At 38.9% G+C, this 24481-nt stretch overlaps 1 protein-coding gene across 3 annotated transcripts in view; it reads left to right on the forward strand.

The window, feature by feature from the left end:
- Positions 1 to 24481, forward strand: part of bcas3 (BCAS3 microtubule associated cell migration factor) — a 205445-nt gene that overhangs the window by 2823 nt on the left and 178141 nt on the right. For all 3 annotated transcript variants that reach the window (XM_057350698.1, XM_057350699.1, XM_057350700.1), the window contains exons 6-11: positions 4740 to 4821; positions 9443 to 9515; positions 21326 to 21433; positions 21555 to 21631; positions 23362 to 23438; positions 23950 to 24033. In XM_057350698.1, coding sequence (XP_057206681.1) covers positions 4740 to 4821; positions 9443 to 9515; positions 21326 to 21433; positions 21555 to 21631; positions 23362 to 23438; positions 23950 to 24033 — 501 coding nt within the window. The remainder of the gene's footprint in view (positions 1 to 4739; positions 4822 to 9442; positions 9516 to 21325; positions 21434 to 21554; positions 21632 to 23361; positions 23439 to 23949; positions 24034 to 24481) is intronic.

Below are 24481 nucleotides of genomic sequence, written 5' to 3' on the forward strand. Positions count from 1 at the left end.
ATTTCTTTGTTCTGCTGGACACAAAGAAGGGTGAGTAAATGATGACAGAATTTTCAGTTTTGGGTGAACTATCCCTTTAAGGTTAATATTGCGAACAGTCACATTTATTATGGGACACAGCATTTCACACAGTGTGCTTGGATTGTATACTGTTTATAGTAGGATTTAAAGCAGGATGTTGTTTGGGTATTTCACTTTTAGCCATTCTGAATTTGCCTTGTGTCTTTTCTGTAAATGCATGCTTGTCATTTTCAGAAGGCAAGTTATACATGGTTGTTGTCCATCAATTTGATGATCTGTCTGTATTTAAAATAACTCACCTGGCTGAAGTGACTTACTATCTGCTCAATTGTTTTGCTGCTTAGAGGATGACATACTTCAAAGACCTGTGTTGTTTCTTCCTTATTGCAGACTTTATCTAGATTTAGATATATTACTGCATTTGGCAGACTTTATTTCTATTGCAACTTGCAGTACATTCAAGCTATACATTTTATTAGTGCATGTTCATTCCCTGGGAATCAAATTCATGACCTTGTCTGTGCTACTGACATGCTCAACCAGACCAGTTACAATTATTGCTGACTTGTTTTTATTGTTTGGCTGCTGTGTAATGCTTTAATCCTCTCTCACCACTTGGTGTCACCATAGACAAAGGCATGGCCTTGTTTTTCAATAGAGACTTTGTACTATGTTGAGTCAAATAATGTGAAGACAAAAGTTAATTTTCTGAGCGCAAACTAAATATTTTTTACATTTTAGGTTTTCACGGGCTCGGTTGTTTCAACCCTGCAGTAACAAAGATAAATTTTTCGTATCAGATTCTTTAAGATGTCTGACCCTGACCCATTTGGTATAGATCGCTTGTTTAGCATAATGTTAAAAAAATGATGAATGTGCTGACCGTTATCTCCTCGAGAAAGGGTTGCATAACATTGTAATGACATAATGATTGAGGCTGTTGAGCATCATTACAGTTTGTGGAGAAATAAATCTCTCACTTTTTTGAATGTGTTGAAAGCGTCACAGTGTCTGGCTATGAATTGCCTGAAAAGTGTTTGTGACAGTTGCTTAGCCGACACCCTGAGTGTAATTGAAGGTAGGAGGAAGATGGTGTCCTTGTTCCTATGCATTAACTTCTCAGTAGAGCAGAATCTTTTCCAGAGGTGTTGCTGGCTGGCAGCAGATAGCAGGCAGATTAGATGGGGCTAATTGAAGTGGTGTTGGAGGGGAGGGATGACAGGGAGGGCACTGGAGGTGTCTGCTCTGCTGTTATTAATAAAGCAGCCCACTGGGTTTACGGTGAGGATGGGTTTTGTCTGGTTTGCCATACTTAAAGGTGAGCTGTGTAAACATAGTGGCTCTGTGGAATTTTCTTTCTGTAGCATTCCTACCGGCCCGGCATGGCAAAATCTGCCTAACCAATGGCATACATTTGGGCCGTACTCCTAGGTTGGTCTAATATAATTATTTAAAAATGGTAAATGGTAAATATTGAAGGTAAAGCATGTCATTTCTGGTCAGCGAAACAAATCAGACGGTTCATTTCTGGCATCTTTTAGCGCTGGGACGGCTCCATCTATCAGTTTCAAACGATCTCCAAATCCTGCGTTATATCCACCATTTATATAACATTCATCACCCAAATGCAGAGAACAAACAAACACAGCTGAACTTCGCTAACGTATGCTCTCTCTCTCTCCTGCACACAAGTGAAAGTGAAGTGTGGGCCTGCTCCTTCTCCTTGGTTGACGCATGGGCGTGATTTCCGGGAGAATTGTCCAATAAAGGACTAAGAAATTTGTTACGAAACGGATTTTCATGTAAAAAAAAAAACTTTCTGAAACCTATACGAATGGTGGGGGAGTGTATCGAGCACAGAAATACTACGTCATACGTCCGACTCGTTTTTTGACAAGCTGACCATGTCAAGCATGAGAAGCCAGCACGTTTAATATTGTAAATAAGTCAGAATTCATGAAACACTGTTGCATCCCCCCTTTAACTTCCGGTACACATCCGCAAAGAATAGAGTCCCTTTAGATTATTTCTGATAACAAGCAAAAGTAAATTACATTAAATTACATTAGCTAGCAAGTTAAAAGTATGTCTAGCCAGTATTATTTTGGGTTACCAGTAGAAAAAACGTTACTTGGCTAAACTTAAATGCGACAAAGTTACACCACCCATTTAACAAATTGTTTATTTAATAAAATTCAACAAATACAATAAAATATATTATTGTATATATTATTATATTATATATTATTATAAAATATATTTAATATTAATATATATTAAAAAAGTGGTTATATTATTAGCCACTAGCCAGTCCAATAAACAAACACAGGCCGGAAGTTCACTTTGGGCAGGTGCATGCGTCCGATGAAACCATCTATTCATTTTATAGAGCCATATTTTTGTATTATTTAGTTTTCCTTTTAATTGCATTGTTGTTGTTACTGTATCTATTTATTATATCGTATGCGCTTTGCGTGCTAGAAAGACTCCTTAAATAAAATGTATTATTATTGTTATGCCTCTAATACAGTTTGTCTGAATTGTTGGTCTTCGCTGTCTGGTTTGTTATCAGGAGCACAGATTTTAAATAGGCTAAATTGTTTTTTCATGAATCAGATCAGAGGTTTATATCTGTTATATTGCATCCGTCTTATTATCTCTATTATATCAAGAACCAAATAGATCCTTCACAAATCTGTATCTGCCAATGTGATATGGAGAGGCCATTGTTCTTTGATAATTAAACTTTGTGTTCTTTGCTTTCTAAGAACACGTGCAGAGATTCACTGAATTCCATCACTGAGAATCATTTTCTGGCCAGCGTACATCATATCCATGTGAATGAAATTAGAAACTGGGGGAAAAAACAACAAAGCCTCAATTTTGCATATTGCTGTGATAAGTAGTAATGTAATAGCTCAGTGGTTGGGGATGGATGCCACCAGTAAAGCCGTGTATAGCAAGGGTGAACAGTCAATGCACAATGACGGTCGCATTAATGTGAACCTCAAAATCCGCTAAATTCCATTATTCTTCTGCCCCATTTACCAGCTGGGGATTTTGTTGTGCAGCCTTACTCTGCACGGTGGCCTGCGTGCATTTCCTCTCTTTCTCTTTTCTTTCCTCCCATTCTCTCACCTCAAATGAACCGTTTTGTAAATGCCATATTAATCTCCCACTTGGCAGCTACAGTCTGAACGCTTTTAATAAAAACACGACTCTGATCCTTCGTTTTGGAAAAGCTACTAATTGTCCAAAAGAGTGATCATCCTCTGTGGGCTTATCTGCTTAAGACACATGGATTACGGCTAGTGACTTGATAAAGGACGTTTTCTGTAATTTAACACGCGTAGAGTACAAAACACTTAGTCAAAATCACCTGGGGCTTAATTCTTAAAACAAAAGCTAGAATAAAGGACAGTAGGATTTGGGGCGGCAATCGAAATATTACGGCAAGCGTGATGCGATATGCCACTCCCAGCTTTGGTTTCAGAGATCTCTGGCTTTCCATCAGCTTAAGAATGACATATCGTTATTGAGAAGACTAATTTGATTTGTAAAATTTGCATCTCAATCAAATGAAGCTGGTCATTCTAGTTGCTGGATATTGGAGTTGAACAGTTAGTCACGGACAGGCTGTTGTGTTTTGAGGGTGCGTTTATGGGGTGCAGGGTAGCTTTTGTGTTGCGGTCTAGTTGTTGGACTAAGCCAACCTCTGTCTTCGCCTCCGTCTGTTTCTCCCATTTGGCATTGATTATTTGTCCTACAGTGTGAACAAATCTTTCTTTGTTTGCATCCCATTGTTTTTTCACTTCCCCGACCACGTTTTTGCCCCCAAATGACATAAAGTTTATCAGCATTTCTGATTTGTCCAGCTTACAGTCACAGTGCAGGACAGGAACGGGATGTGTATGTGTATAAAAAGGTCTGCTAGCACTACACAAAACCAGAGACTTTTCATAAAGTCATCTATCCTGAAAAAAGGCTTAAAACGTGTAATTTGTTGCGCTGCTGCTAACATCACCACAGAATTGCTTTCCCTGTCTGCCATTGGTTGAGGCCGCCTCAAATTCCTGCAATTGGTTGAGGTAACATTGCTATGTCGGGTTGGTTGGGGTTTTCAAGCAAACAGCAATATTTTTTCAATGCCACCATGTTTACACAATGTTTTGTGGAAATAAACCTACAATTGACATGCTAATGGTTCTATCTGTATATTAAGCTAGGTTAGGGGAAAAATAAACCAAATAATGAACAAAAATGACACAGTTCAGCTTTAAACAGCATGGGTAACATTTAAGAACACGTTTGTCAAAATCTGTATTGAGTTTTGTGGCTTTAGTCTTTTTTTCTGTCTGCTCATATCCGAGAGTCAGATAACATTACATGGCTGTGCTGTGTTTTTTTTAAGTGGCTCACTTTGGTTTGTCCACAGATGTCTGATGTTTATCTTTTAGTTGTTGGGTGACTCATTATCAAACCACATCACAGCCACTGCAGACCAAACAGACCATTGTGTGATTCACAGTCCAGTGTATTAATGTACGCCTTACAAATAAAAGATAGGTCATTTCCCATAGACACAAGGTTTATGCATAATCACTCACACATCTGGTTTTTAATCTCATACCTGCCATCAGCTGTTGTGTTTCTTTGAACTGTGTCCCACATCACTGTCAGGTGTCTTAAACAAGCCTGTTTGTTTCTGCTCTCTGCAGATTAATGGTGAGGCACAGGAGCTGTTCTCAGTGCGGCACGGGCCCGTACGGACGGCTAGGATTCTACCCGCCCCTCACATCAGTAAGTATCAGTGACCCTGAATAAAGTAACCTTTTCCCACTTTATCTGTATGCTTCCGCAGAGTCATTATTTATACAGCCACTGAATAAACGAAGACTATCGTCATTTCTAGATATACAGTATCTTGGTCGTTCCAGTCCAGTGTCTGTTGAATTTTAACAAAATCAAACCTCAGTCATCCAACAGCAATGTGAAAGACTGACATCATGACAAGACACATGAAAACTATGATAAAATCGAGGTTATCACACAAAAAACTATATTTGAACTTATTCTAAATACATGTACAAATATTACTGTTGTATTGCTTATAAGTGAATATGAGCTTTATGAGTTTTCTTTTTTTTCTTGCAAATAAATGCGAATAGAAACAATATTTTTGTTTAAAATTTGGGATAATTATTGTTAGTAGTTCACAGAATGAAACAAAAATAATTTTATCTAAACACACCTATTCATTATACACAATGATTCGCACTCACAAAAGTGTAAATATATTAATTACTTTTATTCCATGATGGGAGACAGGTTAACACAAACGTTTTGGCTAATACCTTCTTCAGTGTGTTTAGCCATTTGGTTGCCACATCCACATTTGAAGTTATGTCATCATTATCATCATTGTCCACACCTGTGTAGCCCAATTGTTAAACACTTATCAATATAATCCGTTAACAACTTAAATGTCATAAACTTAAATTCGGCTCTTCATTGATCACTACACATCACCAACACACAACCAATTAATCAATCTCAAACCCGAACTAAAATACAAAAAGACCATAATTCATCATTGTAGAAAATATACAGATCACCACAGCAACACCACAAACCTTAACATAAAACAAAAAAGAATAAAACAAGTAATTCCCAATTATGTATTACAGAAAAATATCAACAATTAAATTCATTATATGAAAAGGTCATCGATTCTTTTTTTAAAAATTTATTTTAATTTTTTTGTATTTTAGTACATAATAATTTCAAATGTGGATGTGGCAACCAAATGGCTAAACACACTGAAGAAGGTATTAGCCAAAACGTTTGTGTTAACCTGCCTCCCATCATGGGATAAAAGTAATTAATATATTTACACTTTTGTGAGTGCGAATCATTGTGTATAATGAATAATTTTGAAGATTAACGCACCACTACAACCAAGAAAATACAAGAGCGCAGTGCAAACAACTTGGATCTAAACACACCTATAAATAGCAAATTCAGAAAAACTAAAAATGGTCTTTGAAATGGTTTCTTCATTTTTTTCCATGACAAATGAAAAAAGAACGCATTAGAACTAGGGCTGTCAAACGATTAATCGCAATTAATCGCATCCAGAATAAATTTGTGTTTACATAACATATTTCTGTGTACTGTGCATATTAATTTTGTATTTATAAACACAAAAACATACACATACATGTATATATTTTTATGAAATATTTAGATGTATTTATTTATATTTACCAATAATTAAAATTATATATAAATGTTTATTAATTTTATTTTTTTCTATTTTTCTTAAATATATGTATGTATGTGTATGTTTTTATAAATACAAAATGAATACGCACAATACCCTGACATATATTATGTAAACACAAACTTTTATTATGGATGCGATTAATCGTGTCGGTGTTAGAATTTTTTTAATTTAATTTAACATATTGTCGTCCCAAACAGCATAAAAACATCAATGTCTAATTGATGTTGCATAAACAGTAGATCTGGCAGCCATGGAACAAACATGTCAATCATATGGAACAAATGATGGGAAAATTGTTTAATCATTAGGTATATTACCAAATATCTATTTAAAAAAGGGAATGTTTACTCCTTTAAAAAGCATAAAGAATGTATTTACGTAGCTGTGCATAGACTGTTTATTATTTGCATTGTTTAGCATCAGCACAGACCTGCAGTTTTTTTCAGATTTTTTACATGGTGTTGTTTCCATTACTGTATGTACAACTGCTGCTCTGAATTATTATTACAACTTCCACATTCAAGTGACATCTTAATTTTCAGCTTGTCAGGACTAAGCGTCCACCCCCGTATTGAAATATGTGTTGACAGAGCGTGATCTCCTGCAATGCTCAGATTAATCTAACATGCCAAATGTTACATAAACGGCACATTATTTTTATGTCATGTTTGCCACTGTCATTTGGTTCGAAAGTAAAATCAGTTTTCAGCAGTTACATGCTTTTTTTAATCAAGTTAAACCAAGATGTGGCACAATTTATGAAGTTCCACGTCCCTCTTCCTCACTGGCTTTTCCATATATCATGTTTAAATTAAAGACTACCTCCTGTTTGTTAATAGTGCGGAGTGCTTGCCAGAGCCCCGCTGTTTTCCCATCCTAATATTAAAATCAGCCCTTCACGATTATGTTGGCATGCTGTCAGCCGGCTGGCCGGACTTTTAGCAGCGCTCTGGCAGAGAGTATCTGCAGACTTCTGAGATTTTTTCCTTTTCTTTCATCACGGCTCACTCATTGGCCGTCACATGCCTCCGTTTGTTAAGACAAAAAAGTAGAACTCACGCTATGTCTTGCTAAACTAAAATATACAAAGCTTGATTAGGTGTGGTACTGGTTAAGTCATTCCCGTTTTTAATTCTATTCCTTGTTTTTTTTGTGACTAATCTGGATTTAATATCGTAGCTGAAATTATAAGGTGAATATTGAAAAGTGGAAATAATATTTTTAGTGCAATTTTCTTTTAAGCATACTTAATTTGATATATGGCAGGAAAAGTATATATGTAAATATATATAAAAAATGTAAATGTAGTTTGAAATTCATTTGTGGAACAACACAATTGCAAAAAGCATTATATACAGTATATATAAACACAGTTGATGCCTTCTGTATTATTCTGACTGTAGTTCATGACTGATGTTCTTTAGGCTTTTAGGTAATATTGAATATTGAATATGTAAAACACGCGCACACACACACACACATGCATACACACACACGCACACGCACGCACGCACACACACACACACACACACAAACGCAAACAATACGGAGTAAGAAATGCACTGAATGGTATTGCGGTGTGACATTTATGCTCAGAATTTGTATTCTGTCCTTTCGGCAGATTTCAACAATGCACAATAAAGGCATTGAACGCGGGCTGGATTGGGATAAAAGAGAATTGTCATAATAAGAAGCAGCAGACGGTCGACGCATGAGGAGCGCGATTCTCTGCTAAATCAAATGAATTGCACTAGTGGGGAAACTGATTGCAATCTGTTTGCAGCACACAGTGTCATACTGTAGTTGGGTTTAAAAGAGTAATTGTTTTTGCTGGGTGGCCGGATTTGAAAAGTCCTGAAATAGGTGTCAGTTTTAATAAGGCAATGTCTTTCCCAGAATAAAGGAGGAAGTTCCGCTTTCTCCGATTTTATGCATCCGTTCTGTATTTGACCGCTGGCAATGTTATTGTAGTGATGAATGTCCAGGTGATAGATACAGGCTGTTATATGTACAACATTCACTTCCTCTTGGCTTACGTTTATCTCTCTGTTGAAAGCGGGCACGTAAATGGCCCTCCTCAGTAAATATATTATTTACCGAAATGCAGGAAATTTGTTATGTCTTCCAGAAAACAATTCCCTCAATATTTTGCGGCATAAATTGAAAGCAGGTTTATTTTTTTTAAAGCGAAACACAAATGAAAACCACTCGTCTCGACGTCCAGTCATTTTGTTTTTGAAGCCGAGGCGCTACGGGCAGAGAGTAGCTAAAGTGAATTTCTTCCTCTTAACTGTACTTGTAAATGGAAGGCAGCTGTTTTGTTTTAGGGCGCCATCGTATTTGCATTATGATTGGATGTCGTGACCAGTTGCAATGACAGAGAAGTGAAGATGAAGAAGAGGCCCTTTAAAGTGTTAAGGGTTCGAGAATGACACATTTGCGCTCACGCCATGCCACAGGGACCATGCGGTCCTGGAGCCGATTAGTGTCGTGGCACCCCAATTACAGCTTCACAAAATCTAACGTCTTCTAGCTGGACGCGAATGGAAGTTTCCGCCTTCTCTTTAAAATCAAGAGAATTAGATAAATATGGGATCTGTAAACTTAATGCGACATGTTTTCTCCACCAAGTATATGCCTACCGGCCTTTTGCCATTCTGTAATTCCCCAGAACCCCCAAAATTAAAGCCAGTCAGACAAAAGACTCCTCCTAAAGCTTTGAAGGCTTTCTCCAGGAGAGACGGTTTGTGTTTGACACGTTTTGCCGAGTGGCGTTTCTGTTCTCTGTCTCCAGTTAACGTCTTGCATGCTGGTATTTTAATTTCATTTGATCCCTGTAAGTTTCTGTGCGGATCAGGACATTATTCCGCGGTCGGGGTGGGCGTGCACGTTTGCATATAGAAACTGACAGGAAGAAGGTGCCTGCTTTTTTGTATTTTGTTTTTATGCACTTTTTCGAGGCCTAATTTGATTACGGAGCATCTGTTGTAATGCAATCAACACGCTTCCTGTTGCTGTAGCTGCGTTTTGGGCTCGGGTTCGGTGGGTGGCTCTGGGAGAGAATGAATGTCCGTGAATGTCCGTCTTTATGTGGGTCAGCGGTTAACGTTCCATTATCTGTTTCTACGTCTGCAGGTTCCCTCAAGACTGACAGCTTTGCAGAGAAACGACCCCTCCTCGGTGTGTGCAAGAGCTCGGGTTCTTCAGGGTGAGTGTATAACCTCGACATCACATCCAGCTTGGCCTAGCGTGCATCACATGGTGCTGGATTTCATTTGTGTTCTGGTTGTATTCCAGCTACACGTACATTTTCACACAAGGTCTTTTCTCTTGCATGTCGTTTGCAAATTGCTGATCATTTTTTTATTTAAGTGCTGTCAGTCTAATGCACTACTACTAAAAATACTATTAATCCGTAAACTATATACAATAAAAATTTTGTAGTAAGGCTTTTAAACTTTGTACAATTTAATTCAGATTTTTATTGCTATATAGACCACTTTTTAAGATGTAAACACCGGTCCAGCAGCACTGCCAATTTCAGTTTTTCTTTATTTAATTGTATTATTCTAATAATCTTACATATATAATGAAATATTAAAGATTTTGCTTAACATTTTGATTTGGTTCTAAATTTTCTGTCGGTCGTATTTTGTTCAAACATTTGTGTTGTGTTAAAAAACTATAACGGGAAGTTTTTCTGCACCAGCATTTTTTAGGTCTTCCAAAGTGGTCTATAGTCTTATGTTCAATAAATAAAGCAAACATTATCCAAATAATACATAATACATTCACATTACCTACATAACATTTTTTACCCCTTATTCATTAGACCTATGGCAAATATGTTTTATTTTTAGATGAATTGTCATATGATTTACTTTAAGGGACAGTTCAGCCAAAAACGAAAATTCTGTGTTCATTTACTCACCCTCGAGTTGTTCCAAATCTGTATAAACTTCTTTGTTCTGATGTAAATTTTTGGGTGAACTGTTACTTTCATTTGATTAAAATGCTTAATCGTTCACAGCCTGAATCTATTTCATTGAAATTTGCCTGCTTGACTTCACTTTGTTTGGAGAATACGTTCAATAGCTATAAAAAAATCTGTGCATTAATCTTGAAAACCTTTTATATTATCTATTTGAGAGACCAGTTAAGGTTGTATACAGGTCAAGATGTTTTGATTTTTATGAATATATAACGGGCTTCCATCCATCTCTTTGCACGCACAGCATGAGTGGAAACATCTAAAAGGTGAAGTCCACGTGTCATCTGGTTTATGCCGTTTTCCCATTTTAAATGCGGTCTATAACCCGAACCGCAGTGTGTACGTGTGTGTGACATTTCAACGTTATGAGGTACAAATCCTAAGTACATTTGAAAACCTGTAATTTGTTATACATAACAACCTGCATCAAAGGCCTCGACTGAGGGGCCAAAGAGTGGACTGCAGACAGACAGCCAAACCCTGAACGACCGACCCGCCTGGCTTCGCAGAGCGACCCCTTGACACAAGCACTTCTTTCTGTGAGAAATATGTCCCCTTAAGGAGAAAAAGAGAGCAGAGCGCTTCAGTTATTGGCTCCTCTTCTCCCTTCAGCTACGTCTGCCACCTCTGAAACTAACGCAGCAAGTCTTAACTCAATATTTCCTCCCGAGGAAATAAAATAAGGAAGTCTGTCTTCAGCACACTTTGATGAAGACCACCGTCCCAGGCGTTCCAGGACCGGAGCTTTGCTCTGGCTGTCCTCATGCAGCCAAATGCAGCGTGTCCTCCCCGACGCGGAGACAGACTCTGATGGTTTGGCTTTGTGTTGGACTAATGCTGAAAACATGCCTTGTGTTGAAAACCATAACCGTTCGCCTCCGGGTGAACGGTGTTGCCGCTGCTACGTTCCAGTAGAAGTGTTTGGTAAATAGCCTTGCTCTGTATTTTCCCTCTTCTTTTTTTTTGCATGGCTGCCGTGTGCTGGGTTCTTTCCCCTTACTGAAATAGTTCGTAAACTTACCAAAGTCCTCACACGATTTTTAGTATGTAATCATTTCGAAATAACAGCTTTTGTCAACCACCAGTGTGGATGCTGTCTTGACACTCAAATGGAAAACAGATTGCAGTCTTGGCCGATACAGCGCTGCTGGTTTAGAAGTCAGTTCACTCAGCTTTAGTCTTAGATTACAAGATTTGCAAATTAAAGGAAAACCAGAAAGAGGAAAAAGCATGTGTGCTAAATCCTTCGTTGCGGAATTCCAGACACACTCGACGTAATTTTATCAATAGGGAGGATTATGTCTTAAGTCCAAACAATGTATGGATCTGGTGATTTTCCAGAGCACATACGCTACCCTTCGTGCGGTGCTAGAGCGTCGGTAGGCTTTCCAAATTAGCAAGGAATGCACGTGCTATTCCATCCACCTTCAGCCCCCACTTTAGAAAGGATTTGATTTTCCACAGTACCTTTGTTATTATTTTCTTTTACTTATAATTAGGGCTGCAGGTATTAAATGTATTTTTTTCTGTTCTCTCTCATACAGAATGCATTTTGAAGCATCAGGTCTTGTTTATTAACGAAGCACATTTAAAGTTAACAGACGTTGACTGATTTTAAATGACCTAAAATCTCATTTTGAATCCATGGGATTTTTGAAGTCCTTGCAAAATCAAAACCATGGGTTGAAAATATAAACAGCATGAATAAATAAAAAACTAGTTCAAGAAATTTAAAGGCATAGTTCACCCAAAAATAAAATTCTGGCATCATCTATTCACACGCAGGTCATTTCAAACGTGTTTGACTTTTATTCTTCTGCAGAACACAAAAGATGATATTTTGAAAAATGATGGTAACCAAACAACATTGTCCCCATTGACTTCCACTATATGGACACAAAACTGCAAAAACATTTCTTAAAATATCTTCGGTAACACTTTACAATAAGGTGCTATTATTTAACATTAGTAAATGCATTAGCTAACATTAGATAACAATGGACAATTTAGTTTTTCAGAATTTATTAATCCTTGTTAATGTTAGTTCATGTCAATACAGTTATTCATGTTAGTTCATGGGGCATTAACTAATGTTAACAGTGACCATGTTTGATTTTTATAATGTATTAGTAAATGCTGAAATGAACATGAATTAACATTAATAAGTGATGTATTAGTATTGTCCATTGTTAGATCATTTTAGCTAATGCATTAACTAATTGTTAATAAATAGCACCTTATTGTAAAGTGTTACCATATCTTCTTTTGTGTTCTGCAGAAGAAGGAGTCATTACAGGTTTTGATTGACATGGAGTTTTTTGGCGAACTTTCCCTTAAGTACAACGGAGTGAACAGAAAATCCATTGACTTAACAGAGTGTTCGGCACAACCTCAGACAGCATTAAAAGCTAAGAAATTGGGTCTTACAAGATGTATTTAAGTGTGGTGTTTAACCATTTCTGAGAAAAAAGGGAATATGTTTGCAAAGGGTAAAAGTTCAGCTCTCAAGAGCCCTGCTTTTGTTCTCTGGGTTGTGGAGAAATTAAGTCGTTGACCAGGCAGAAAATAGTGCCCTCTCTTCCTTCCCCTCAGATTTCCAGATCTCCATGGAGAGGTTGAGGATGTGTGTGTGTGTGTGTGTTTTTGCAGTCCTCTAATGAAATCCCCTGTCCGTGTTGTTGAGATTACAGCTGGACTGCTGTCAGGGGCAGACGCACGAGGTTCCATCCAGTCCTCCTAGCGTAAAGCCGTTTTTACTTTTGACACTACATTAACCATTTAGAGTCTATAATAACAGTCTTGCAGGATTTTTTGGAGGATCTGTTGACAGAAAGCAATGTAATATAGTAAAACTATGTCTTCAGAGGTGTATAAAGACCTTACATAATGAAGCGTTGTTTTTTTTATTACCTTAGAATGAGCTATTTCTATCTACATACCGCGGGTCTCCTTGCATGGAATTCGTCATGTTGTTTCTACAGTAGCCCTAAACATACAAACTGCTCAAGAGCACATTTACTACGTTATCTTCTTCGGCAAAGAAGCATACACGTGATGACACGTATAGTGAACCTTTGGTTGCAAATCCCAACCTCACCACTAGATGCCGCTCAAATCTCCACATTACTCCTTTAATGTAACTGACAATTCTGCTGAATTTTTAAAAACGTTGAGAGACAGTTTAAAACACTTATGGTCATTTAGACAGAAACACAGCGCTTATTGTTTAGCTCTATTTTACATTTATTTATTATTTGGCAGATGTTTTTATCCAAAGAATCGCATTGTGTTCATTGTATCACACATTTACGATTTTAGGTTGTAATAAAAAAAACAATTTTAACCAAGACCCTGCTTGTTCTTTGCTAAATCTGTATCCATATACTGTAAAGTCCTGCTGGCACACACACTCTGCTTATTAATTACACAATAGCTGGGAGGAGCGGAAAACCAGTTCTCTCCAGTGACTATTTTTAAAGCGATTTAGCTAAAGCCTACTGTGCTAGTAAGCTGTGCTTTTCATTGCATTTTATTGAGATGCGAGGGATCCCACTTAAGTGTATTAAATGATAAATCTCAGTGCATTTGTATTGGATGCTGGATTAAAGGGGATTGGGAAGTGATGCTTTTAGAGCCTATGAGCATGTTACTCTCCTGCCATCACACCCGGAACTGTGAGGTCTTTTGGCTTGGTTAGAGATGATTCTGCTAGTTATTGGATGTTGCGAGGGGTCTGCTAATTACTGTTTACTCACAGGCAACCTTTTGTTAAAAATGTAAAGCACGGGTACAGAAATATTACAACCAATGTTCTCTTTAAACTGCGCATGTGCGCGGCCTCATTGAATCTCCCGCGCATTGCAATTTTAACCTGCGTGCGTGGCGTGCAGACAAAAACATCCATTCAGGCAGCGAAAGCAAGCAATGGAAGAAACGTTACATCTGCATCATAAAAACCGGTAGGGTTAGAATCAGTGCATTCTCTGTCTCCCTTCCGATAAAAGTATGCATGAAAGGAGTTGCGTGCAAATAAAGTGTATTCTCATATATTTAGGAACTTCTGTTCAAATTTGTTAAAGATGTAAAGTGCTAATTTGACAGCCAAAGGACACCACACAGCTTCTGCATTGTAAACTCTGACATAACTATCGTACGTGTTTAAAATCAATGAAACGCGCACCGTGTAGTACTGATGGTGCACGTCAAACAAGTTGCCCCGAAAATAACGCGGACTCGTTGCATCATGTTGCACCCCTTTAGTCCAGGGGCGGATTGGCCATCTGGCGTACCGGGCGTTTTCCCGGTGGGCCGCTAACCTATGGGGCCGGAACGGAGGCTGTGGCCGCTAACGTATGGGGCTGTAATGGACGTGATTGCCGTTATCGTACGGGGCTGTAATGGAGGCGTTGGCCACTTAGACAGACGTATTATAAATGCGAAGACACGTATGCATGCACCCTTCACACACGCTCCGCTTCGTTCACTTTCTCATTATACATTTGTCTTATTTTACCATACATACTTTATATTTTGCTTTGTGTCAGTGTAATTTGAGGTATAGGCCTTATGATCCGTTGATAGATTTGACAGACAAGATCTTCAGTCTTAACAGTCATGTTGGAGATGAATGCATTTCCTTCCCATGATGGATCCTCCACCCTTCAAGTTATTTGGAAAGTTCAGGCCAGGTGCATGATTGGCTCTCGGATCATCCCTGTGTGCTCTTTCATGATCACTGGATGGCCACATAACTCACGTCCTCAGAGGATGGGAATCTCGTGGCTTTGAAGTTTTCCCCTGTTTTTCATGGGCACTTGTCTCGGATGGCTTTTCCTTGAGCGTACAGCTCCTTATCTTTCCGATTAATTGCAGAGGAGGCACACGGTCATGTAACATTATCCTTTACATGATGGTGCAAATTAAGAAGTAATGTGCAAGCTGGTTTTCTTAAAGAAAACAACGTTTTTGTGCTTTCTTCTTTTGGCATTTTTTATATTTATATTGGGATGTTATGTCCTGCAGTGAGATTGTAAGTTTTATCATACATTACATCATTGCTAATTTAGTTATAATTGTTATGCATGCTTTAAAAATGTTTGGTCACCTCAAGGCTACTTTAAAGACATTTTTAAGGTTACTCATATATTCATTGTTAGGAAAAGTGTCATGTTTCCATGCATTTTACTTTTAAAGGTCTTTTTGAACGCACAGTTTCTGACAATCACATATTTATCTTGAGTACCTATAGAGTAGTTCTGCATACTCGTATACTTTGAGTATATAGTTTGTATATACTTGAAGTATGTTATAGTATACTGTATATTTATAGTATATCACATTTATAAAGATAGATACAGCTGTACGAACATTTCTGAAAACAGACAACCTCCTGGGGGTGTGCAAGGAGGAGGAACTAGCACACAATACATCATTGCATTATCCCTGCATAACTGTTGATTCACGATAAGTTTGTGTTGTTTACATAACGCACGTACGCGCCGATTGCCAACAAAACACAGACATATGACTTAGTTTCAATTACCGCGTGCGGTTCATGTCCTGCATGTTTTAGCACTGGGACCACTCCATCTATCAGTTTCAAACGATCTGCAAATCCAGCGTTTTATCCAGCGTTTATATAACATCCATCACTGAAATACCGTGAACAAACAAACACACCTCAACTTCTCTCACTATCGCAAAAGTAACAAGCTGCAGCTGCAGGCCCACAGCTCAGCCAATCTTGACGCAGCGCAGACAATCTTTATGGTAAGCTGGTCTTCCTATCGCTCGTCAATTGATGCGTGGGCAGGCTATTTCTTTCGCCCTGCCGTTTCATTTCCGGGAGAATTGTCCAATAAGGGACTAAGAAAAGAGTCGTTTTTTGACAAGTTGACCATGTTGCGCATGAGCCAGCACGTTTAACATTGTAAAGAAGTCCGAATGCATGAAACAGCGTTAAATCACCCCTTTAAGCTTTAAAGGAACAGTTCACCCAACCATTTTTCCTACTATAGTATTCAATGGTGTCCTATCCCTTTAACATTTGATGTCTATTACAAAAAGTCCTCAGGCATGTTTCGCATCGACTACCTAACTAAATAAATGTAGATAAGCTTTTATTCTCTTAATGTCAACCTTTCTATGCATTTGACCTTTTCAGTAAATACAGAGAAAAAGCTTTGGTTAGCATCTTGTCAAAACGAAATCCTGTTTACCCACAGACATCTATGATCCATCAGGAAATTTGAGAGAAGCTGCTTTCAGACCTGTCTGTTACTCAGACCTGCACAGTCAAACAGCGTCTGTTTCATCCTTTAGTAATTAAACGCTGTAAACACCAGTACACCAGCACCAGGGCCCCTGCAACAGGCTCTTCATTTCAATGTGTTTCCAATATGCATGTGAATCTGCGGAGAGCCCAGTGAAAGGGGAGGAAATGTATTTCTGGCAGCGCTGCAGACATGGAGCTGCGGTTGAACTTTTTACCCTAATTACTTTCCCGCTAATGCCCACGGCGTGCTGGAATCAAAGGGCCCCCTCAGGCCCCAAGAAGCCTGTGATGTGGCCAGCGTTTGTTGTGTGTTGAAGCTCGGCTTGAGAAAGACGGGGGCAGAGAGAGGGAGAGAGGGCGCAAAATTGTGACAGATTTTTTTTCTTCTCGACAATGTCTCAGTTACCACCCACCTCACTTGTTGCCTACAAAAATAGAGTAATTGTTTTCATCTGTGTTTTTACATTGCCGTACTTGGAAATAGCTGTTATAAATCAATACGAGGCTGGCTCGAGGGACTCCGCTTTGTCCAGAGATCATAGCTGCGATTTGTCTGTTTTTTCATTTTTCTCAAACACCTTTTGAAAAGAAGTATCTCACACTTATAGCATCTGTTCTCCATGTTTCTCAAATGATAACAGAAAGCCTAGAAGGGTAAATGAAAGAGTTTTGCCTTATCTAATGCCGTGTCACATCGGGTGGGTTCATTGAAATTTTATTTTGCGTTAAAAACTTTAATCCGCTTCAAATATATATTTATTCCTGTTTAATTTATGACACATTTATAGAGTTTAGTTAGTGAATTAAGCTCATTATGTTTTGTGGTAGTTTTTCGCAGAAGGACAGCTGGCTTTTTGGTTTAAGGCTGTATTTGTTTTAGCATGTAATTGTCTGTTCGTATTCGGGAAGCTTGTAAAGTCACTGCAGCCGAAACGTGATGACGTCGCCTTGTAAATGGATTTATGTGCTGACACTACTCTTCATTTCCAGATTTCCTATTTTATTGGTGCTTCCTCTTGACAGTTTCCGTTCAGGTTAGTGAAATGATTTAAACGTCATGATGTGAAAAGCGCCAAATGGTTGTCTTATGGGCTTCAGAGCCATGCTAAAATATAGACATCAAAAAGTTTACGAGATTATAAAAGTGATGAGTTGGCCAGCCTGTGACATAATGATGTAATGCGTGTAATTGTAGCAACACATGTTTACAGTGATAATTAAATAAAACCTAAACCGTAGAACTGTTAATCTTTCACTTGAGAGTGACTTTCCAATCTGGTCTCAGTGTCAGATGAGGGAGGCAGAGTGCAGAAAAAGATTTTTTTATTGGCTTGCCATGCCGAGGGGAGATGGATTTTGCAGGTGCACCTCTTGGAAATTTTGTGAGATTTTACCCAGCTGTTAAACGGGTAATTGAGATTGTGGATATTCGTGTTTGAAGCACTGCGAGGTTGTCACTCTAAATGAAGGGTGTTGAATTTAGCAAACATGAACCTGTGAGCAAAGGTCAGTAAGGTTCATTATGTGAAGTTACTTTTACTGAGACGAATAAAAATAAATAAAAATATCTTTCTTTCTGTAGATGTGACTTTAAAATGGTCAGTTTTTTAGCAAGAAATAACTTTTTTTTTTTTTTTGAAAATTATGCAAGAACTTTATTTGACCTTATCTTAATTAAACTTAATATAGAAATATTAACTTGCCCTTTCCTAACGAAATGGTCAGAAATAAAGTGACAGAGAAGAAATGGCACATCGAAAAGTCACCGGAGAGGTCCTGATATCTGTGCTCAATATCACCTAAAAGTGTGCCGCGCCGAAACTCTGATATGATTTTATAACGATAATTGAAATTTACTGACGCTTTCAAATCGAACTCTCGATTTTCAGCGAGAGGAAATTCTATTATGTCGAACGTGCGCAGCGTCCATTAGAAGCGGGCCATTAGTTACAATGCAAAAAGCCAAACAATTGAAGTAGCCAATTTGATGATTCTTTTTTCAAGGCTATCATTGTCCCATGAATCAATCCGGGAGCATATCATTTGTGTCACATTGGCTCTAAAACGCTTTAAATTGGATTGATCTGACCCAGATTATATTGAAATCAATGAATAGTGGCTCTGAGACAAGTTTGAGAAGTTAAATGCCCCTATTAATCTCCGCGTTTGAATCCAGAGGGGTTTTTAGCTGGGCTGATAATCTCTTTTGTAGATAGTCGTGTCTCTCTCACCGTGACATTAAGGATGCATGGCTGTGAAAGGTCAACGTCTGCAAATACAAATGCAGACTAATAGCTTTTACAGATTTTTGCTGTACTTTTACTGTAGAGGATTCAAATACACTGTCTGTCTCTGTTTGTTTTTAGTAACACTTCAGTAGACCGTCCAGTGTTGCGTGTTTGTTTTTGAGACAGGGTTGTTGCAGATGTATTCACGTATTCAAGTCTGCGGTGGCCGCTGCGTTTTACTGGATTGTGACATTTACACACGCTCTAATCTAGCCCTGTCTAAACCTGAACACTCAATATCCCACAGGAAGATGCTCGGTTCTGAGCAGAATGAAGCGATCTCAGACCAACCACAGGTCAGTTTTGCCACGCAGCCCTACCTCTGGTGCTTTGCAGCATGAGCCGCCAAATGGCAGGACTTGTGGGAAGACTCCATCAATCACCGACGGATCTCAGACACTGAGCTGCAGCTGCAGGCTTGACCCCAGGCCTTTGACATGCGCTGCTGTGTGAAGACGGGACGTCCACCACACACAGCAGGCCTTCTGCTCCAAGACATTATCATGCAGCCTTAAAAACATTATGTGCAATCTGTCCATCCTGACCTCAAGCCGCAGTACAGAGGAGAAGTGGCTCATATGGCAGCTGTCTGGGCACAAACTCAAAGTAGAGGCTGGATTGGAAATCGTCACGGTTTCGCTCCGAGATCACTCACTGTCTGTGAAAGTAATGACAAATTAAAACCGTTTCTGGCTCTTCATCACTCGGAATCAAAACGCTGAAGCATTGAAGGGTTTGACCCGCCGCAGCTTTTTTCGTTTATGGTTTAAATACTTCCATGTCCTACAATTTGTGGTTTGATGTCTTGGCTTGTTTGTAAAAACTGATATGTGAATGTTTGAGGGGAAAAGTAGTTTCCTCAACACACTCCTCAAGATGTTTTATTCGGTGCTTGCATGCATTTGAATTAAGGATGAAAAAAGGATTTCTGAAATTGACAAATTTGATTTTTAAGCAGTAAGTTCTAGAATGTTGTATATTCACATGGAGTGTGTTGTTATTACTTTTATGTAAATGTTGCTGCGTAATAGTCGCATTAAAGTGATTATCTCATCATTCACTCATTATCACATCATTCATTCATTCATCATCATTTACTTTCGTCCGCAGAACACAAAAGAAGATATTTTGAAGAATGCTGTTAACCGGCACCCATTCACTTGCATTAGTTTTGTGTCCATACAATAGAAGTGAATGGGTGCCAGCGCTGTACAGTAATCCACTTTCTTCAAAATATCGTCTTTTGTGTTCTGCGGAAGAAAGATAGTCATACAAGTTTGATCATTTGATCATTTTCATTTTTGGGTGAACTATCACTTGAAAAAAAGAATGTAAACATTGTAATAATGAAATCACGTTAAATGCATTATGACTTTGTACACTAAAGTTAATTGTTGTCTTTTTAAGTTCTTTTCCCTGTATCTGACCTACATCCCTGCACAGTTGAAAGCTGTGTGCAAGGTGCTTTCTATCATATAGAATCATATTTTAGCAATGTGGCTTTATTGACCAATCAGAATACAGGACCAGAACCATCTTATTTTATAATGACCCTTTTTGTCACCAGTCAAGACAATAGTGAAACCTTGCTTTTACCAGAGCTGTACTGCATTAGTAGCGCATTGAGTACTGTAACAGCACTATAATGTTGCACGTGTTTTTGCCAAATGCTAATCCATGATGCATGATAATATTCACTTCTTGTGAAGCGGCAGACAGTCGGTCGAATTAAGCGTCAGACACAGCGAAATCATTAGTGGTTGCTTCCAAAGCCAATTGTTTTGTCAATAAGGAACGGGCTATCGATCATCTTCATTTACGCGGAGTGCTCGATCAGCTCCGAGCCGGTGTCAATAACCCTGTCTGTTCAGTTGTAACTTACTCTGTAGTTAGACCCATAACATCTTCCCTGTGTACTTGTTAGTACACCTCCGCAACAGCGTATAGCATGTGTCTTGAGTATGCACAGTAAGCCACGGCGCCCACTAGATATCGGACTTGTGGTGTTGTGATCCAGTTCGATTGGGTTGGACAATGATGTTGGACATATAGAAAAATCCACAAGAGTGATCTCCAGCGGAAAGTGCCCAGCACAGCATCTTACAATAAGCTTTAGGTTAAGATGGTTAAGATGGTTAAGATGCTTGAGGAACACCTAATGAAGATTAATATCGGGGCATCTCTCACCGGCACCACTTTCACTTAGCTCCCATATTCCTTTATAATGCTGCACAAGTATCTCTCCATCGTACTGATGAGGGATTCAATGCACCACTTGGAAAACGCTAGCTATGGATCGGATTTAAACCCACGTATCCTAAATGAGCACCGTGGCTCATTGTGTTTCGAGCATGTGTGCTAAGTCACAGCTCCAACTGGCGTCCTTGATTTTGTGTTACACATTCACATTTAATATGGTTGTTTAGTCACAAAATACAAATCCCTGTTTTTAATGTGTTTTGCAGGACAAGTCCTCCTTATTGCTGTGTGGACCTTTATTCTCTGAGGACTGGAGAGATGGTGAAGTCGATACAGTTTAAAACTCCCATCTATGACATACATTGCAACAAAAGGTGTGTCTCATAATTTCCATATTGTTATTTGATTTCTGTGCTCTTTGCTGTATAAACATCAATGCTTTTTCATTTTTAATATGTTTCCATTAACTCGATCTCCATCTCTCCGTGGCCGCAGGATCCTTGTCGTTAGTCTTCAAGAAAAGATCGCTGCCTTTGACAGCTGCACCTTCATGAAAAAGTTCTTTGTCACCAGTAAGTACTTCACGTTATAGATGTGTCTGCTGAACTTGACCCTTCTTGACCTTCTTTAGTCTCCGACGAACTTTACCTCTTTGATCTGCAGCTTCGCAAAACAGGAAACCCAGTCTTGATTAATCCCCTTCACACACTGGTTTCATTAAAACTGCAGAACCCCAAAGAAACCCCATCATATCTCGATACGTGCTGTCACACCAACGCCGTGCCACTTCACAGGGCTATTCCATATCAAAGCTCATCCGCAACTCCACAGGCTTGCTTGTTTATACAGACAGCCTGTGTTTAACAATGTGTCAAATCAACACATTACCAGGAACGCTCTGTGTCGATGTGCCATCACGCTGTGCAAACGATAACAAACAAATGCGTTATGTTACACATGAAAAAAAAATCACTTCCTCTCCTCCAATTTCCTATTGTAGTGTACTTAATGTATGTACTTTGACCCATGACCTCAAAGCAATAGTGAAAACAAATGAGTTTTCATCATAATTGTTGAGTATTTGTATATCCTGCTTGACATAAACGCTGCACTCAGATTCGGACGCGGGGCACGTCTATCAGCAGGACCCCCGTTTTCCCAGTTCTCCTGTACACAATCATTCTTCACGGTTTCTGAGAGATTCAGAAAAACAAACAAGCCTTGTCACCATGCGAAACCAGGCCCGTGCTGCCCACTTAAGCAATCGTCTGTTGTAAATTGCCATTAGTGTTGTTTTAATGGCTCTCATTGTCTATCCGACTTCCCCGTCAACGTCTGCGCCACAGGAAACGGGCGCAGTCAATAACCCTTTACATCATTAATCGCTTCTCTAAAGCTTCCTCGACATTAAAAGACAAGGACTAGACCTATTTTTTCAAGTGACAGAGAACAGGCATTGAAAAATACAAACTGGGAAGTTGGTCTCCACGGAGGCATTGTGCAAAGCGCGCGTTCTGCTGGCCTGTTTGTTGTTTCTCATCACTTTCATGTTTCTTGAGGGTTTCGAGGGTAGCGTTGAGTGAGGTCTTCTCTTTCTAGCTGGAAATAAATGTGAGGTCGCAGAACAATGGTGAAAATCCCCCGGCCCTACACACAGGATGTGTTAAACATACGTTATCTCACTGCATTGGCTCCCTCAGCTTGGAAAGACACAAAAGGCTTTTGCATTGCTGCGTTTGTGGCTTACCTCAAGCCCCATTCACCCTCAGTTTCAGATCCTGACTGTACACCCTAAATTACCGTCTGCGTATATTTTATATTCACTCCGCGCTATAAATTGCTGTCAGCGCGCTTCACACTGTGATCTGCACTTGCGTAACCTTTCCATGTGTGTGCGCCTGTGAGGACAGAGAAAGAGTGATGTTTCTGTGCTTACTTAATAAGCGTATTATGTCTTTACATTTATTTTTTATTATTTATTTACCTATTTATTCTGTGTAAATGGGTCTTACAAGTGAAATGACTGCATCATTATAGTGTTCTCATTCTGTACTGATTTTATGGGTGTATTGCTCTCATGGGTCTGTATGTCTGGTAGGTAATAAGCCGAGGAGCCATCCTGTGTCACAAAATGCCATATCCCCTGCTTAGCCTCTGGTGTTATTGTTAACCCCAAGCACTAAAACGCTAGACTGTAGAAGAGCATCCATACTTTCCTAGGGAGGATGCAGATGTGATGGATTACTTGTGACCTGTTATTTAGTTTACCTCCACTTACTGTCTGTTCTCTTTTGTTTTGTAGGCTGCTATCCCTGTCCCGGGCCGAACCTCAACCCTATAGCCTTGGGAGGCCGGTGGTTGGCGTACGCAGAGAACAAGGTAGCACAAACACCCAGTTTTTTAAACGACACCAGATGCGGACGACTCGACTCGAGCGACCCAAATGATTTTCATTACATATCGCACAGATCGTCATTCTACGTTAAATGGACAGGGAATAACAATGTAATGTGACATATTATTATTAAGTACATTTTTAATTCGCCATCGTTCATGGTAATGGGTGCGGTCTGTCTGCCTCTGAGAGCCCAGTTGTTGCCTAATAATGGACATATGGGATGTTGTGCATCTGGGTCAGGGTAATGAGTTTCTGGCCAATGGCAAGCGAAGTGTTGAATAGGTCTGGGACGGAGACCCTAGAGAGCGTGCGTCGTAGAATGGGCTTGAAGGACTGTTTGTAGTCCTAATGGCATCCTCTTACTCACCGTGCCCGCCTGCAGACGTCCTGGCGCGGCCTGTGACAGTCCTCTGTGGGTTAATGAGTGCTGGGGAGTTGAAAGGTTCTGGATGATAATGTGATTCTGTTCTGTCTCTGTTTGTGTGTGTGTAGCTGATCCGGTGTCATCAGTCCCGTGGTGGGGCCTGTGGAGATAATGCCCAGTCCTACACTGCCACTGTCATCAGTGCTGCTAAAGTGAGTATCACTCCATAGACACACTCCGCAAAACTGGTTACAGTCACCTCACAACCACACACTTCATAAGCAGGATTTTTATTCAGAAATCATTATTAATAAAGGTTGCAGTTATAAAATATAAAAAAAACACCACGGCTTGGGATGCTTCATATTTTTTAAGCTTGACTACACCTGTTGTTTCTCAATTAGGGCACCAAAAGCAGGGTTCAATATGAACTTCACAGATTAAATATTTATTTTATTTTACAGATTTGTATTTTTGTATAACACTTTATTTTTATTATTTGTTTAAATATTTATTTTATTATTTGTTTAAATATTTATTTTAATTTATTTGTTTAACTGTTTTATTTGTATTATTTGTTTAACAATTTATTTGAATTTATTTCATTTGTTTAACCATTTTTTTATTTCATTTATTTGTTTAACGGTTTATTTTTATTTA

The sequence above is a fragment of the Triplophysa rosa genome, linkage group LG14, assembly GCF_024868665.1.
Source record: "Triplophysa rosa linkage group LG14, Trosa_1v2, whole genome shotgun sequence".
NCBI classification, from domain to species: Eukaryota; Metazoa; Chordata; class Actinopteri; order Cypriniformes; family Nemacheilidae; genus Triplophysa; species Triplophysa rosa.